This window comes from Conger conger, chromosome 5, assembly GCF_963514075.1.
Source record: "Conger conger chromosome 5, fConCon1.1, whole genome shotgun sequence".
Lineage (NCBI taxonomy): Eukaryota > Metazoa > Chordata > Actinopteri > Anguilliformes > Congridae > Conger > Conger conger.
The window spans coordinates 20,551,632-20,566,017 of NC_083764.1; the positions used below are offsets into that span (position 1 = coordinate 20,551,632).

At 40.1% G+C, this 14,386-nt stretch overlaps 1 protein-coding gene across 1 annotated transcript in view; it reads right to left on the bottom strand.

Annotated features, from left to right (window-relative positions):
• Nucleotides 1-9,395, bottom strand: part of LOC133128817 (apolipoprotein B-100-like) — a 32,292-nt gene extending 22,897 nt beyond the window's left edge. The window contains exons 1-24 of the mRNA XM_061242625.1: nucleotides 9,341-9,395; nucleotides 8,978-9,022; nucleotides 8,364-8,476; nucleotides 8,084-8,229; nucleotides 7,775-7,922; nucleotides 7,338-7,490; nucleotides 6,963-7,087; nucleotides 6,475-6,560; nucleotides 5,822-6,272; nucleotides 5,541-5,655; nucleotides 5,291-5,437; nucleotides 4,814-5,025; nucleotides 4,518-4,716; nucleotides 4,204-4,380; nucleotides 3,862-4,065; nucleotides 3,474-3,638; nucleotides 3,150-3,352; nucleotides 2,868-3,044; nucleotides 2,033-2,160; nucleotides 1,728-1,929; nucleotides 1,443-1,615; nucleotides 1,060-1,223; nucleotides 821-930; nucleotides 257-615 (exon numbers count right to left, since the gene is read on the bottom strand). Coding sequence (XP_061098609.1) covers nucleotides 257-615; nucleotides 821-930; nucleotides 1,060-1,223; nucleotides 1,443-1,615; nucleotides 1,728-1,929; nucleotides 2,033-2,160; nucleotides 2,868-3,044; nucleotides 3,150-3,352; nucleotides 3,474-3,638; nucleotides 3,862-4,065; nucleotides 4,204-4,380; nucleotides 4,518-4,716; nucleotides 4,814-5,025; nucleotides 5,291-5,437; nucleotides 5,541-5,655; nucleotides 5,822-6,272; nucleotides 6,475-6,560; nucleotides 6,963-7,087; nucleotides 7,338-7,490; nucleotides 7,775-7,922; nucleotides 8,084-8,229; nucleotides 8,364-8,476; nucleotides 8,978-9,022; nucleotides 9,341-9,395 — 4,057 coding nt within the window. The remainder of the gene's footprint in view (nucleotides 1-256; nucleotides 616-820; nucleotides 931-1,059; nucleotides 1,224-1,442; nucleotides 1,616-1,727; nucleotides 1,930-2,032; nucleotides 2,161-2,867; nucleotides 3,045-3,149; nucleotides 3,353-3,473; nucleotides 3,639-3,861; nucleotides 4,066-4,203; nucleotides 4,381-4,517; nucleotides 4,717-4,813; nucleotides 5,026-5,290; nucleotides 5,438-5,540; nucleotides 5,656-5,821; nucleotides 6,273-6,474; nucleotides 6,561-6,962; nucleotides 7,088-7,337; nucleotides 7,491-7,774; nucleotides 7,923-8,083; nucleotides 8,230-8,363; nucleotides 8,477-8,977; nucleotides 9,023-9,340) is intronic.
• Nucleotides 9,396-14,386: the final 4,991 nt, after the last annotated feature.

A 14,386-nucleotide genomic window follows, 5' to 3' on the forward strand; every position in this document is an offset into this window, starting at 1 on the left:
TATGTAGATTAGTCAGAATAATCTCCTCAATCTTAATTTTAGACATTGCAATTATATGGGAGATTATTAACATGGTTAGCTCATTTTACATACATTTTAGGTTAACTGGCTACTTTTTGGAAGCTGAAATATTTTTTTTTCCAAAAACAAATGTGTCATGAGAGGCACAAGGCATTGCAATATTATTCTTCAACAAACACCTTCATTACAACATCTGCATACCAAAGAATAAAGGTAAATAAAATAAAATGTTTACCATCAATTGTGTAAGATAGAATTTCCACAGGACAGTCACCCACAGCATTGTATTTGGCAGTACGAGCAGGAGCATCAACTGAAACCAGGCCCTCCCAGTTGTAGAAATTGCTGTTCACTTTGGCGGATACTTCAGCAATTCCAAGGAGGGGGAATGAGAGCTCATAGCTGGGGGGTATGATGAAGCTGGGGATGCTGACCTCCGTGGATGCGATCATCAGGCCAGTCAGGGGCACAGGCAGGTTTGGAGTGGTCAGGGTGGCGGGGATATTCAAATCCTCTGATGACTTTCCACCCAGAGGCACAGGAATAGTGACTGTGATGTGATTGCCATTGAATTGGTATTTGACTGCACCTTCACTGTTGGAAACAGTTAAATTGTTGGTTAAATTTAGTTTTTAAACATGAATTGAGAGTATAGTTTTTGCTGTTGAATAAAACTGAATAAAAATAAAAGAGGCGTATAGAGTGCACATATGCAGTCATTTGTGATACGTTACACACTACCATTGTGGCATGCTTGCATCAAAGCAAAGAAATGCTCTCGCATTTAAAGGCCACTTACGATTTCAGGTACAGTTTCTCAGGCAGGTGTAATCCTAGGATTTGTCCCAGACTCTCAACGGAGGGAGCAGGGGCATCAGCAAAAGCACTTTCCAGCCAGATATTGGTTGCCTGGAGAAATATATGACTTGTAAGGTCGGGGTACTGCAGTTTACTGAATTTTTACTCAAAATACAAATATATAAATTACACAAATTAGACACCTTTGCAAGATAAAGAAATATTGTTTTTTCTTAGTACCTCAATTGATTTAGACACAATATTGCGCACTGTCATGTCAGTATGTGTCACTGTCATGTCCAGAATGTCCTGGACGATCTTCTGGTATTCATCTACATTCTGGAAAAGCTTATGGACCTCAGAGCTCATGTCAGACTTCAGCTCAACCTCAATCCTGTTTTCATCTGTAATTGAAATGCATTCCCATACTTAAGTCATTTGAAAAATATTTAAGAACCACGTTTTCATGGCTATATCGCAGGTTACAAGAATTCTAATTTAATCTTACGCAGTTGCTCTCCAATAATTGTTTCAATTCACAAACTGATTACTCAAAATTGTAGTATCCTTACAAAATCCTGATGTTTGTAAATAACATTGTGAAAAATAGCAGAGGGATATACCATATCTGACAATGACTTTCTGCAGTGAGGAAGTCTCAGGGATGTTGATGATGCTCTCGATCTCCAGAATTAGGTCCTCAGCTCTCTTCAGGGCAGCAGTGACAGTAGCATCGGTCTTGAGTGAGGGTATGGCCAGCTGGACCTGCAGCATACCATCCTTCATTGCCTCAAGTCTGTAGGAAGGAAAAAAATGACTGAGCATGGCTACAGCTCATGTCAGACAAACTGCATTCTAATACAAGATTGTACAAAAAGAAGGGATTGAGGGGAACAGGGTTAGCTTACTTTGCATGACCAATCAGAGAAACCTGAGGGATGTTCTTGTGGGTGATGTCAATCATGATCCCCTTTCCATTGGCACTATCATCAGTGATGCCAAGTCTGATTCCAGCCTCTATGTCACAATCAGGAATTTGGACATCAGTGGTGAGAACATTTGTGTTCCTGTTGTACTTCATAACTGCTGTAGCTTCCGTGGGCTCTGCACCTGCGACCAAGAAAAATGGAAGTCTGTTACTGCTAGTAACAAAAAATATGCAGTATGTTAATGCAAATACATTCTGAAAATCAGTACCCTTTCAATGACTTACCCTCTGCCATGAGTGTAATCTTCAGGGCATCCACCTTTTCTGGAACCTCTCCCTCCATTAGGTGTTCATAGGCAATGGTGGCAGTGTATTCAGTCACCTGACCAGTGGGCTCAATCTCCACAGCAACCCTAGGAAAAAGTAACCAAGTTTTTAAAATGTTTTTATGCATAGATTTTTACAGATTCTGCTATCAAAGTATGAAATCAATCTGCAATTTAGTTATATCATACATTAAACACCAAATAAAGCAAATACTATGACCTTTCCAAATTGTATTCTCATTCCAAAAGCAAAAAACATATTATGTTGCCAAGTGCTGAAGGATTTTGTACAGTTTTGCTCCTAGTATACCATGTTAATATTGTTAATATTGCGATACACTTAAAAAAAAAGGAAAAGTAGTGAAAAGTAGCTCATTATATGAATATGTGAATGTCCCTACTTGTAATTTTACCAGTAATAATTACACCATTCCAAATGGACATCATGGTTATATAAGAGTCTGTGGGGCATGCCAAAATGTAAGAGTAATGTAAAAATACAATAAAATTGTGCAATAGGAACACATCATTGTTCTGCTGGTTAATGTTTTGCAGTGTTAACATGGATAAGGAGATCAGATTTTTAGTAGCCAAATATCTATCTGCATAAATATCTATCTACATTATGCCTGCCTCTTCTAGTTTCTTGTTTAGAAATGTTTTAAATCAATTGAAAAGGACATTTCACTTTTCTGTTTTCTGTTAAAAGTTTAAAAGTAGCAGCACATTCTTTTTAAAATAATGAAACTATGTAAATAAGATGATAATACACACTGCAGAAATGTAACACTTACTCAGAATCTCCAGTGAGTGGGAAATAGGGAGCAGCATCAGTCGAGCCAGGGTATTTTAGGGTGATACAGGACTTCATGCCAGGTAAGACTGGGATGCACTTCACTAAGTCAGTTCTGTCCTCTGATATCGGTGACGGGCTCTTGGACTTGGTGGTGGTCACTGACAGCAGTCTGTTGCTGTAATTGGAAAAGGACAGGGGTTATTTTATTTCAACACAAGAGAAACTCAAAAGAGAATTGTCAGTAACAAAAATTGTAACCTCAGTAATGATTGAGTCCTACCTAATTTCAAAGAGACGGGAGGTACCCTGAGGAGCTGGGACAGTAATCTTGAACTGGCTGTTGCTTATGGCAACCTTGGCATTGAGGGCACTCTCATGGTAGATGTTGGTGTGCATGGCAATACTGGAGATGAGAAGCTCAGGAATGTGAACACCCATCTCTGTCACAAATTCCACACCAATGGAAGGCATGAAAGCAATGTCCTGGTGTAGATAAATTGAGGGCAGAGTTAATGGCATGTTGTTTAAAAGAATAGCATTCCATGTATCTACATTGGTAATATCTTCATTATAATGGATTGTGGAACACAACTATGATACTTACCAGCCCAGGGGTTAGGTGCAGTCCGCCTTTGACTCCAGGGGCAAAGGTACCAGAAAGAGAGACTTTCAGAGGCATACCAGACCCAGTTGGCAGGAAGAACTCATTGTCCATGAACATGTAGTGAACAAATAACTCATTTTCAGTGCTGGAAAGAAGCTTCATGATCTGAAAAAGAGAAATGAAAATAAATTAAATTGTATAATTGTAATCTGATTTCTACAGTTATGTATCATGTTGAAGTATGGGTGACAAAATATGAATATTAACAGTTACTGACACATTTTAGTTTGCCTCCTTGCTATATAAACAATTTCATGTGTAAATGTATTTATGTTACATCTGAATTTCATAGTGTTTTTACAGGTTTTCTGTGAAATACCATACATACATCAGTAGGAAACATCTTGAGAAGATTATCAGCTAACAGGGCAGCAGAGTACGCCATCTCTTCCATTTCTGAAGTCTTGATGAATCCAAGCTCAGATCCCAAGAGTTTCAGATAAACCAGGGCATCGGGAGACTGCTGGGTCTTAAGTTCGCTCATCAGTTTGTTGACATTGTGACTTATTTCTCTCAGGATGTTCTGAGGCACCTGCAGGGAAGGCATAGCAAAATAATCATTTGAAAATGTTTTTAAATTGAACAAAGATGCCTCCCATAAGATGTATGAACCTTACATTCTATCTTAAAGCCTCAGCTGAGACCAACAGAGAATGGCTGCACAAAATACCTGTCTCCTCATTCTCCCATTCTCAGGTGGAATCATCTTCTGTAAAAGTGTGCTCACTGAGGCTGGCATCTTGCCTCCAGCCCAGTAAATGGCCTTTGACAAGGTGTCAGGGAAGAATCCATCATGTCCAAATAGGGCCTCAAAGGTTGGTTCTAATCCTTTTCCATCCAATCCAACCTTAAATAAGAGAAGAGATCACATAGTTTCTTGAATTCAAATAGTTTACTGAAAATAGATTATTATATTTCGCTCTGAAATGATTTTTGCCAGGTTGATTGTTCTGCACTGATCAAATGTGTTGATATGATCTATACCTCCAACACATCAAGTTCGTATCCAAAAGCCTTCAGTGTAGTCTCCAGCATGATTTCTTTAGGGAGGTAGCCAGTGGAGTCAAAGATCACATTTCCTTCCAGGTTGTTACTCATCTTGTAGTTTCGGGAGATCTTGCTGAATTCCCTGACAGCTGGCACCTCATTTCCATGAAGAGCCTCTGCAATCTTGTCTTTCATCCTGTCGGGAGAATTGTGTGAAGAACACGGTCTTGAGGTCACGATGAAAACTATGTAGACTTTTGGTGTTCTGATCGAGGTATGAAGTTTCTACTTACGGGGCAGATGCAGGGTCTGTGGAACTGAGAATGTTGGCCAGGTGGGATGCAACAAAGTTCTTGGCCTGTGGATCCTCCTCTTTTAGCAGAGCGCTTATCACCTCAGCCAAGTCAGAAGGCTCAGGGTTCTTCATCAGCACCAGGTAGGCAGCCACACGTTTCTGAATGGGGCTTTCCCCATCCAGCACAGTCTGCAGGAGTACACCACGAGCCTGGAGGGATAGGCATTGTTCAATCCACTGTGCAGTCATGTTTCCCTTTACACTGTATCTTTGAAGCAGTATGGAGTTGCAGTAATGATCTAGGAATAGCACTACAGTAAGACTTGTTCTATTTCATTCCAAGGTACAGCTTAATTTCTAACTAAGTACGGGGGCATCTGTACTATGTTAGTCACCCTAAGCAAATCTGTTAAATACCCAATGTGTACAGTCAGATCATATTTTGAGTACAATAGGATGATGGTACTTCAGTTACCTCCTCAGTGACGGTCAGCTTTCTGAAGGCCTGGATGGCAGCTTGTTGGACAGTTGACGTGGCGGCAGGCTCTGTCATACAGTGCAGCAAGGCAGACTTCAGAGCAGGGTTAGCAGCCTCCATTGCCTCTCCCATGTTACCAATAACCTGGAAAAAGAAAGATGCAAATTTGCAGCTTCACAGAGATCTCAGAAAAAGAAATTGAATTGTCAAATACATTATCCTCCTCATTGACAGTTAAGAGACATACCCTCAGGGTCAAGAAGGTCTGATCTTTGTCACCAGAGCAATCACCCAGCAGGGAGGCCATGTACTCAGATACTGCAGTGATCTCAGGGGTGACCTTGCCCTCAATCTTGTAAACTCTGGAGGTGAATTAGGAAGGGAAGACAAATAACAAGGAAGAGTCACTCCTCTGCAGACTGGTCCACAATTTGACAGTCTTATTCGTGATTATTCCCAGGCAAACATCTTCAACAATCTTCTTATAATAGAGAGCATTACTTGATTTGAGAGGGAAATTGCACTTACCTCCGAACAATGTTGCTAAGGCCATATAGAATAGGCTTGCTCTGTTTGTACTGGGCCATGCTCAACATGTCTTGGACCAAGTGGTTGGTGGGGTTGGGCAGGAGCCCCATAGCATAAACGGCAGCATCAACCTCCGGAGCAGTTTTATCCATGGTAAGCAGGATCTGTAGGATGGCACTGCTGCATTCGGGTGTTCCACACTGGGCCAAAGCCTGCCAAGTCAGGAGTCCAGACACCTCTACCATCTCTGGGACAGCTGGGCTCAGGGCTTCACTCTTCAGCCCTCGGATCTCAGTCACCAGCTTCTGGAACAGGTGTGCCCGCCGGTTACCCTGGCTTGTCTGAGACAGGGTGCTTAGTTCCCTCAGAGTGGCCAGAATAACATCCTTAGTTTGAGCAGGGGATTTATCTTCAACAGCCTCCATAGGCAGGGCCTTCAGGTTAGCCTCATCTGCACAAAGATAAACAAAGGGCTGTGTTATACAGATATAATAAAAGAGTATACTCTTGCTGTTGCTTTGGAGAAGTTGTCTGGAAATAAAACCACTCCATACATAGTCTAGATAAGTGGATCTCTACTATGTCATGCCTTCATTCAGAATTCATCACAATCATGAATCATGAAGTCGTGTATGTGAAGGGAAAGTACTTACTGTGGTCAAATACTCTATCATTGATCTTGCTTGTCTCCTGCAGGGCCAAGGTCTGTTTGACCATGGTTAAAACTCCACTCTGCTCTCTGAGTAGAAAGAACAGAAGATAACTGGTGAGAATATGGCACTGATAATAGCCAGAAACCTATATGCAGTTACACTTTAAGAGCAAAAGAGCAGAGACATTTGTAACAATCTTTCACAGAAGAAGTAAAACTAACCTTATTCACCTTATTTGGAAATGAGCAGGATGTATTGTAACAAAGTGATGATTTGCTTGTAACTGGACTGCTTAATGTAAATATGAATGATGTAAATGCTCAGAGGGACTGTGCCTCTGTGGGATTTGGACAAACAATTTTATTGTGTGGACTGACTCCCATTAAATACATTTTAAATAATAAAGAACATTTAATGTTTTTACTTTGTGTCCTGTTTCCCACCTACATTTGTGTACAACAAGGTAACTTCTGGGGCGGGGGACTAACCGGTGAGAGAAAGGCAGCAAGATGTGTTTCTCAGTGCAGGTTCCTTCAGTCATGTGCTTCTTCTCATTGTCAAATTTGTAGTTGCAGGTCTGGGTGCTGCTGATCAGTTTGGAGAGTGGAATGTGCTATGGACAAGGAGTCACAGACTCAGAATTTTTAACATTATATAATGTCAAAATATTGGCTATGGGATTTTAAATAGCTGTTTTATAAACCATTTTATTACCATGTCTACATAGTAAGTACAGCTGTAATATGAACCATTTCGGTAAATATTGACTGAATATGCTGATGAATGTAAAGTATATGTGGCCATGTGTGAATTAATTTCCTGGGGATCTGCTCTTCAAGTTCCCTTTAGGCTGGCAGTCTTACCAGGCCAGAGATGAGTGCCAGGGGGCTGGCAATGTCTTTCTTGGGAGTGAAAGCATCACAACGGGACAGGTCTCTTGTGACAGTGACATCGGTAGCAATGTCCTCCCTGGTGTTGACAGCAAGGTCAGTCTTGCAGATACCGTGCAGAGTGGCCTGAAGGAAGGGGGCAAAATAGTCAGCAAACTCCAAAGAAACATCATACCTACATATTAAATACACATATAGTTCTCACCACCTGGTTACTGTCCTGGTATTGGCTGATTAACATTGACTCTGAAGGCCTCATATTCACAGTTGTGACAACTAGTAGAGTACTAATAACTTGGTTGAGTTTGAAGACACAAATTAGAAATGCAAAACACTGGCATGGAACAATTCTTGTAATGAGATTGAATTGTTATTTGCTCTTGGTATTGTCATTTTACATGCATCCTTACCATATTTTTGTTGTTATCCTCCTCTAACACAGGCACCAAGAGGGCAGAGATGATTCCTCTCTTGATATTCAGGATGTTGATGGGCTCATCCTCTTCAGGGAACAGGCTGACGTGGGATTCCCCCTCCACAGTCAACTTCAGTGAGTTCCTAGTCCATGAGAAGAGATCATTAGAGTTCCACACTCAACACACAACAGACAGTATTTTCCCATCATTATTTTGACATTTTGTTTGCTTTGAGCATATGGGCAGATGGATTATGTGCTAATGAGAAGCAATGGGCCTTTGAGTGCTGAAAACTGTACGTACTTTGCCATGGCAGCCTGGAAGGCATCAGCTCCAGCAGCAGATCCATATACAGGCAGCCCCTCTGGGTCGATGTCAGACACCTCGCTCAGTGTGCACTCCAGGGTGCGCACGATGTAGCTACATGTCTGAGGCACATCGATCTCGACCTGTCGTAGAAAGAGAAGGAGTTAGAGAAATGCTCGCTAGAGATGCTAACTGCAGCTAGATAAGCATTGCTTTATGTGACATTAATATTTCTTTATGTTCACCTATAGGGCCCAGAGTGAGGCATCATACTTACCTTACAAGTTGCTTTGGCGCCGTTCCTGTGGTTTGACGTTCCACTCACTCCATTGAGGGCTTCGGTTTCATACTGGTACACATAGTTCCTAAAGCTTTTAAACCTTTTTGCCACTGAAGAGAAAACAATGAATGTTACACTAAGGTTCTTTTTTATACTATCTATTTACTGTAGCATGACCTTTTTTTCGGTCCTATGTCGCAATACCTGACACATAACAGTAATTTTTCCTGGCTGATTCCACTGTCTTCATACAAATCTGTTTGAATTACAAGCTTAAACTTGTCTAGTGTGAAAAAAGATTAGTGCACATTTTTGACAAATAATCTTTTTAAATAACATTGTAACATAATTTATATAATTATCCTCCATGCTCTGATGTGCAGTTTTCTTAAAAATGTTTGTTATAGGCCTATTCCAAACTCTAAAACCTAAATTATTCTCATAAGTTTGCTTTCTACATGCAATTGTACATTTTTATCCAAAATGTCTTTTCTCTCCGTATATTTTTTCTGCTTTGTAGCCATCATAGTCTGTGACAAAGTATTGAATCAAGCAAGCAAGCCCTCTCCAAGTAAGAGTGAGAGTCAACATTTTGTTCAAAGGACACTTACACAAGCACGGTGGTGATTCTTCTTCAGCACTCTCAACATCCTCTTCTAAAGAGAGGCAAAAATAAAAATAAGACAAATTAAGTATCTCAAGCAACTGTTGATTAATTGAATCATTCATTCAAACATCTCAGATGGCATAATTTGAGTAATACTTGAAATATTTGAAAATACTGAAAATGAATTAGACAGACATGTTAGACAGACAGTTTATCTAATAGAACAAAAACATATCTTCATTCACATAACCATTATAGCTATCACCCACACCGACCAGAAATATTTGAAATAAAACATGTCAAACGTGTCAGAAGTCGCCCGCTGTAGCAGACTTCCTCAGTTTAATACATGAAGCCAGGTACTTACGGGCAAAGGCAAAGGTGCACAGAAGCAGCAAAAGACAGAGCTTTGTGTCCCCCATGATGGGTTCGATGAAGCTCTGTTCCTTCGTTTTGCGAGTCTTCTTTGAGTCAAGACTGATTCCACAGTGTCTGCACCTGTCTTTTATACCTCAGCCAGTCCAGCCCATCCAAGTTGCAAAAGCCCTGCTGAAGCTCCAAAGGTCAGACCGTCTGTGTGGCAGGACAAAAGCCAACTCATTTCATAAAAAAGTTTTTAAAAATGTCAGTTGTCAGTTGTAAATCAGCACTGGACTTTATAATCTGATTGTAGACCTTTTTTTCTTGAGTGCAGTTGATAATTGGCTTTTGAGATACTGTCAGCCTTGGGGAGATTCTAGCAACCTACATCATTTTATTCTGTGCAATTTCAATCCATTTAATATTATAAAACCTGGAAAAGCATCATTACCTTGCATATATATCATTCTGATAACCCATACATTTGCCTCTATATTGTCTTAAAACGTATTTGGCTGTAACTTAATAGAGAGCATTGATAACTCATGAAGTATGTTTGAGCTGTGGAGTATTATTAATTAATATGATATATTTTTGAATTTGTCAGATTACACCCATCATAAAATATATTGGTTATATTTTCAGTAAATGTTTTATTAAATAATTCCTGTCATCAATAAATTGTGACCTGAGAATTGGAAGGTTCTATCTGTGTTCTGAGTAGTTTTGTGATATTGAGCTTCAAAGATTCCAAAGTGAATGGGTTCCAAGCAGATACGATTTAGATTTTTTTTCATACTTGTAAACAGCATATTTGTATAAAATGTATTTATGTCATTAGTTATGTTATGTTAGTGCCCTATTGACATATTTTGTCAAAACTATCAGTTAGAACCTTGCTTGCGAAGTCTAAGTGCACATGACCTATCCCAAATAAGTTATGACTGCTTTAGTATTTGTTGGTGAACAACAAATCCCAGATAAAGTGTTTGTTTTAGGTTTTTTTTGTAATGTCAGGAAGGTTTTTATGCCTAAGCTTCTTTGCTGAATACACAATTTAGGTAAGCATGTTTAGTAATGTTTTTGTACATTCAAATTAAGAGAGGAACAGGAAACTATGCCTACAGTAAGTTGGTCAATATTTATGTTTGATTCATTGAGGTATTATCATGCTGCCGGTCATCACACTCATACTTCATCAGCTATTAATAAAATATGATTCTATACTTTCCCCTTAAATCTCTCAAATCACCATATATATAGCTGTGTCAGCAAGATTGGAAACTGTTAGTACAGCAAAAAAGGGGGTGTCTTCTCTGTGTCTGTTTGTACTGCAGATTGTGTGTACTGCACATTGTGCTCTGATAGCCAACAACGCAACACACGACTGAAGTGATCAGAGCCCAGAGGTCTTTTACACAGGACAGGAGAGATCAATGACTGTTAACAGACAGCGGTCATTGCTCTCCAAAACTCTGACATTTAACATAAAGTAGTTATTAGTTTGGAAATTTTTTCTGTACTTGTGTAGAAATACTAGACCCTTGAATTGCAGGTAAATGTGGCTTTTTTTGTGCTATACATGGTCCTCAGAGAAATAAATCATGTTTTGACATCACACTATATTATATAGCACATTATTTCATGCAAACTGTCACAAAAATTTTAACCCTTGTGTTGTCTTCAGGCTCAAAAATGACCCGCCACTATGTTTAACTGCAGAGAAAGCCCCCTAGAATATCTTTTTTCCACTTTGATGACAAAGTTTGTGATGAGTGACGGGTTGTTTCTTCATCCAAAATAGATTTGGGGTTTAAAATTCAATTAAGCTGCTTTCGTTTAGGGGTTTAGTGAAGGTGGGTCATTTTTTTTATCCCTAGGACAAGGGGAGTATACAGAATGTCAAGACTACACAATGGTTAAAGAAGTTGTAAGGGTAAAGGTAAGCCCCTGTTGAATCACTTGTCCATCCCCATCAAAATTTGGTATATACAGGGAAAGAAGCACATGTTGGCTGGCAGACTCAGCGGCTGAAAGAGGTTCTTCGCCATGCCACGGTGAAACTAAATTGTGTACTACATTGTTTTTTGGTAGGACAAGATTTTTGTGCATTGATACAGAGCAGCAGAGAATACCCTTGTGGTAGTCTAGACCAGGTGTATTGTTTTATCTTACCAGGGCCTGCATTTGGGACCTTCTGGCCCCACCCTGCATTATTTACAGTTAACACACATTGTCAATTAAGAATCAATAAAGAAAATTACCCTTACAAAATATAAAAATATTGTAAGCATGTCATTTTTCTCCCAAGGGCTTCTATTGAATGAATATTGTGCTTTACTGAAGAATATTGCTAATAATTGACTGACAAAATGTTTCTAAATACCATTTCAGGGTGCTATTTGAAATATCTCCCAACTTATTGATACTGTGCAACTAGGTTCAAGCACAAGAGCTTATCCATATCAGTCATTGATAACCACTGCTTAGCTGCAATTCTGTGATTTTAGACCATAGTCATACAGTGGCAGTTTAGAATAGCGCCATATCAGTCTACAAAAGTTGTGTCAGTGCAATGTAGCACTGAGCAGTGTCAGTGTCATGTGCAGTGCCATAAGTCTTCAGCCTAGTTAGCCAAAAATATATGCAGAAGCAAGACATAAGTTCCACTGAGGAGGAATGTTTTCTGATGTGCATCCTTAGCCCCAGGGTGATTCTGCCAAGACTGCTAAGAATGGATATATATTCTCCTTATCACAGTACAGTAGATAATGATTCAATGGAATGAACCAAAGACTTATATATTTCCCCACCTCCATATTTGATGGTAGCTATGATGCTTCTGCTAGTATGCATTCGTCTTTTGCCACCAAACATGTTGATGATGTTTATGGCCAAAATGTTCAAAATATCTCATCTGACCCACTCTCTTTCAGTAATAATTCCAATGACATTTGGCAAACTCCAGATGCTGGGTTTTGTTCATTGTGCACTGTAAGGGCTATCTTCATGCCAAACCCAAAGAGTTTGTCGATTTGGGACTTGCTGACTCCGAGATGCAACCAATCTCTGAAATTCATAAACCCTGGGTTCTTTATTGCCACTTGTGTGACACATGTTCACTTGTGTCCTCTTCCTGCCAAGTTTGCAACCATTCCATATTTCTTTACTATTGACCTTATAGTGGTATGTTTTATTGTTCATGCATTTTTGGTAACCTTGAACAGACTTGTGATGGTCACTTATCTGGTTAGCTCATTTTTATATTTTAATTCATTTTTAAGCTATAGAATGACAAAATATAACTCTGAGACTGAGATGAACTAAATTAAGTAAAATTATCTTGACAATTTCACTTTTAATTTATTTACAGTAATTGTAAGGGGTGCCAATCATTTTGACAGTTATGCTATTGTCTTCTGCTGCTGTAGCCCAGTCTGGCCCTTCTCCTCTGACCTCTCACTTCAGCATTTTTGCCTGCAGAACTGCTGCTCACTGGGCATTTTTAGTTTTTTGCACTATTCTCTGCAAACTCTAGAGACTGCTGTGCGTGAAAATCACAGGAGATCATCAGTTTCAGAGATATTCAAACCACCCTGTCTGGCACCAACAATCAGTCAACACTCAAAGTCACCTCGATGATATTTCTTCCCCATTCTGACGTTTGGTCTGAACAACAACTGAATCTTTTGACCACGTCTGCATTCAATTGCTGCCACATGATTGGCTGATTAACAAGCTGGTTTACAGGTCTACCTAACAAATTGGTCACTGAGTGTCAAGTGTCATATGTTTGAACATAAAATATAGATGTTTACTGCGTTTATTATATGCAGCCTTTTTTCTTCATTTTTACTAAGGGTGCCAATAATTCTGGAGCCCAATGTATGTGGCCACATAGAGGACAATAAAGAATCTACCAATGTTTTTAAAATCTTAATGGATATATAGTTGAATCACTAGGGTATTCTTTCCTTCCCACAGTTAATACCATCTAACCTCTATTTGGTAAGGCATATACCTTAACTGCTCATGGATCTTATCGCACCTCTCTTGTGTAAAAATGCCAGTCTGTACTCTGTACTGCACATGTGAGAAAGATAGTTGACACCAAACTGCCTGCTCCTCTAGTGTTGTGTAAGGGCTCTTTCTGAGAAACCGCAGTTTCACTTTACATTCTGGGCAACTACGCAGTTGCACATGCACATGCACACAGTGCGCACTTTATTAGGTATTTATTACTTATTAGACTTCTACTACTGTAGCCTATCCACTTAGAGTTATGATGCGTTGTGTGTTCAGAGATGCTCTTCTGCATACCACTGTTGTAATGTGTTATTTGTGTTCCTGTCACCTTCTTGTCAGCTTTGACCAATCTGGCCATTCTCCTCTGACGTCTCTCATTAAGCTCTCTGGCAGCAGAACTGCTGCTCACTGCATATATATATTTTTTGTCTTTTGCACCATTCTTTGCAAACTCTATAGACTAGTGTGCGTGAAAATCCGCAGAGATCAGCAGTTTCTGAGATACTCAAACCACCCTGTCTGCCACCAACAATCGTTCCACGGTCAAAGTCACTTAGATCATATTGAAGTGCAAGTGTGGGGAGGGGGAGGTGCCAGGCATCCCGAAGTAGCGGAACGGAGGGGTCTTGCTGGTGCATATGTCTTCATAAGTGATTGAATACAGGGGCTGATCCCTTAACTGCCTGGTATGCAAGCACAAAAGTTTTACATTTGATGCGAGCCATAACAGGCAGCCAGTGGAGGTCGCTGATCAAGGGGATGACATGTGAATGTCTGGGGACATTGAGTACCAGACAGGCTGCGGCTTTCTGGATCAGTTATAGGGGTCTGATGGCAGATGCTGAAAGGCCAGCCAGCAGAGAATTGCAATAGTCAGGCGGGGTCCTGTAACAAGGAGGCCAGGGGTTGACACTCTTCCAGCCCAGGTCGCCTGGGAGGACCGATCAGAGAGATAGGATTTAATCCAGTCTAAGGCTGTGCCACAGATCCCTGTAGATGCCAGGGAGGATAGGAGGATGGAGTGGTT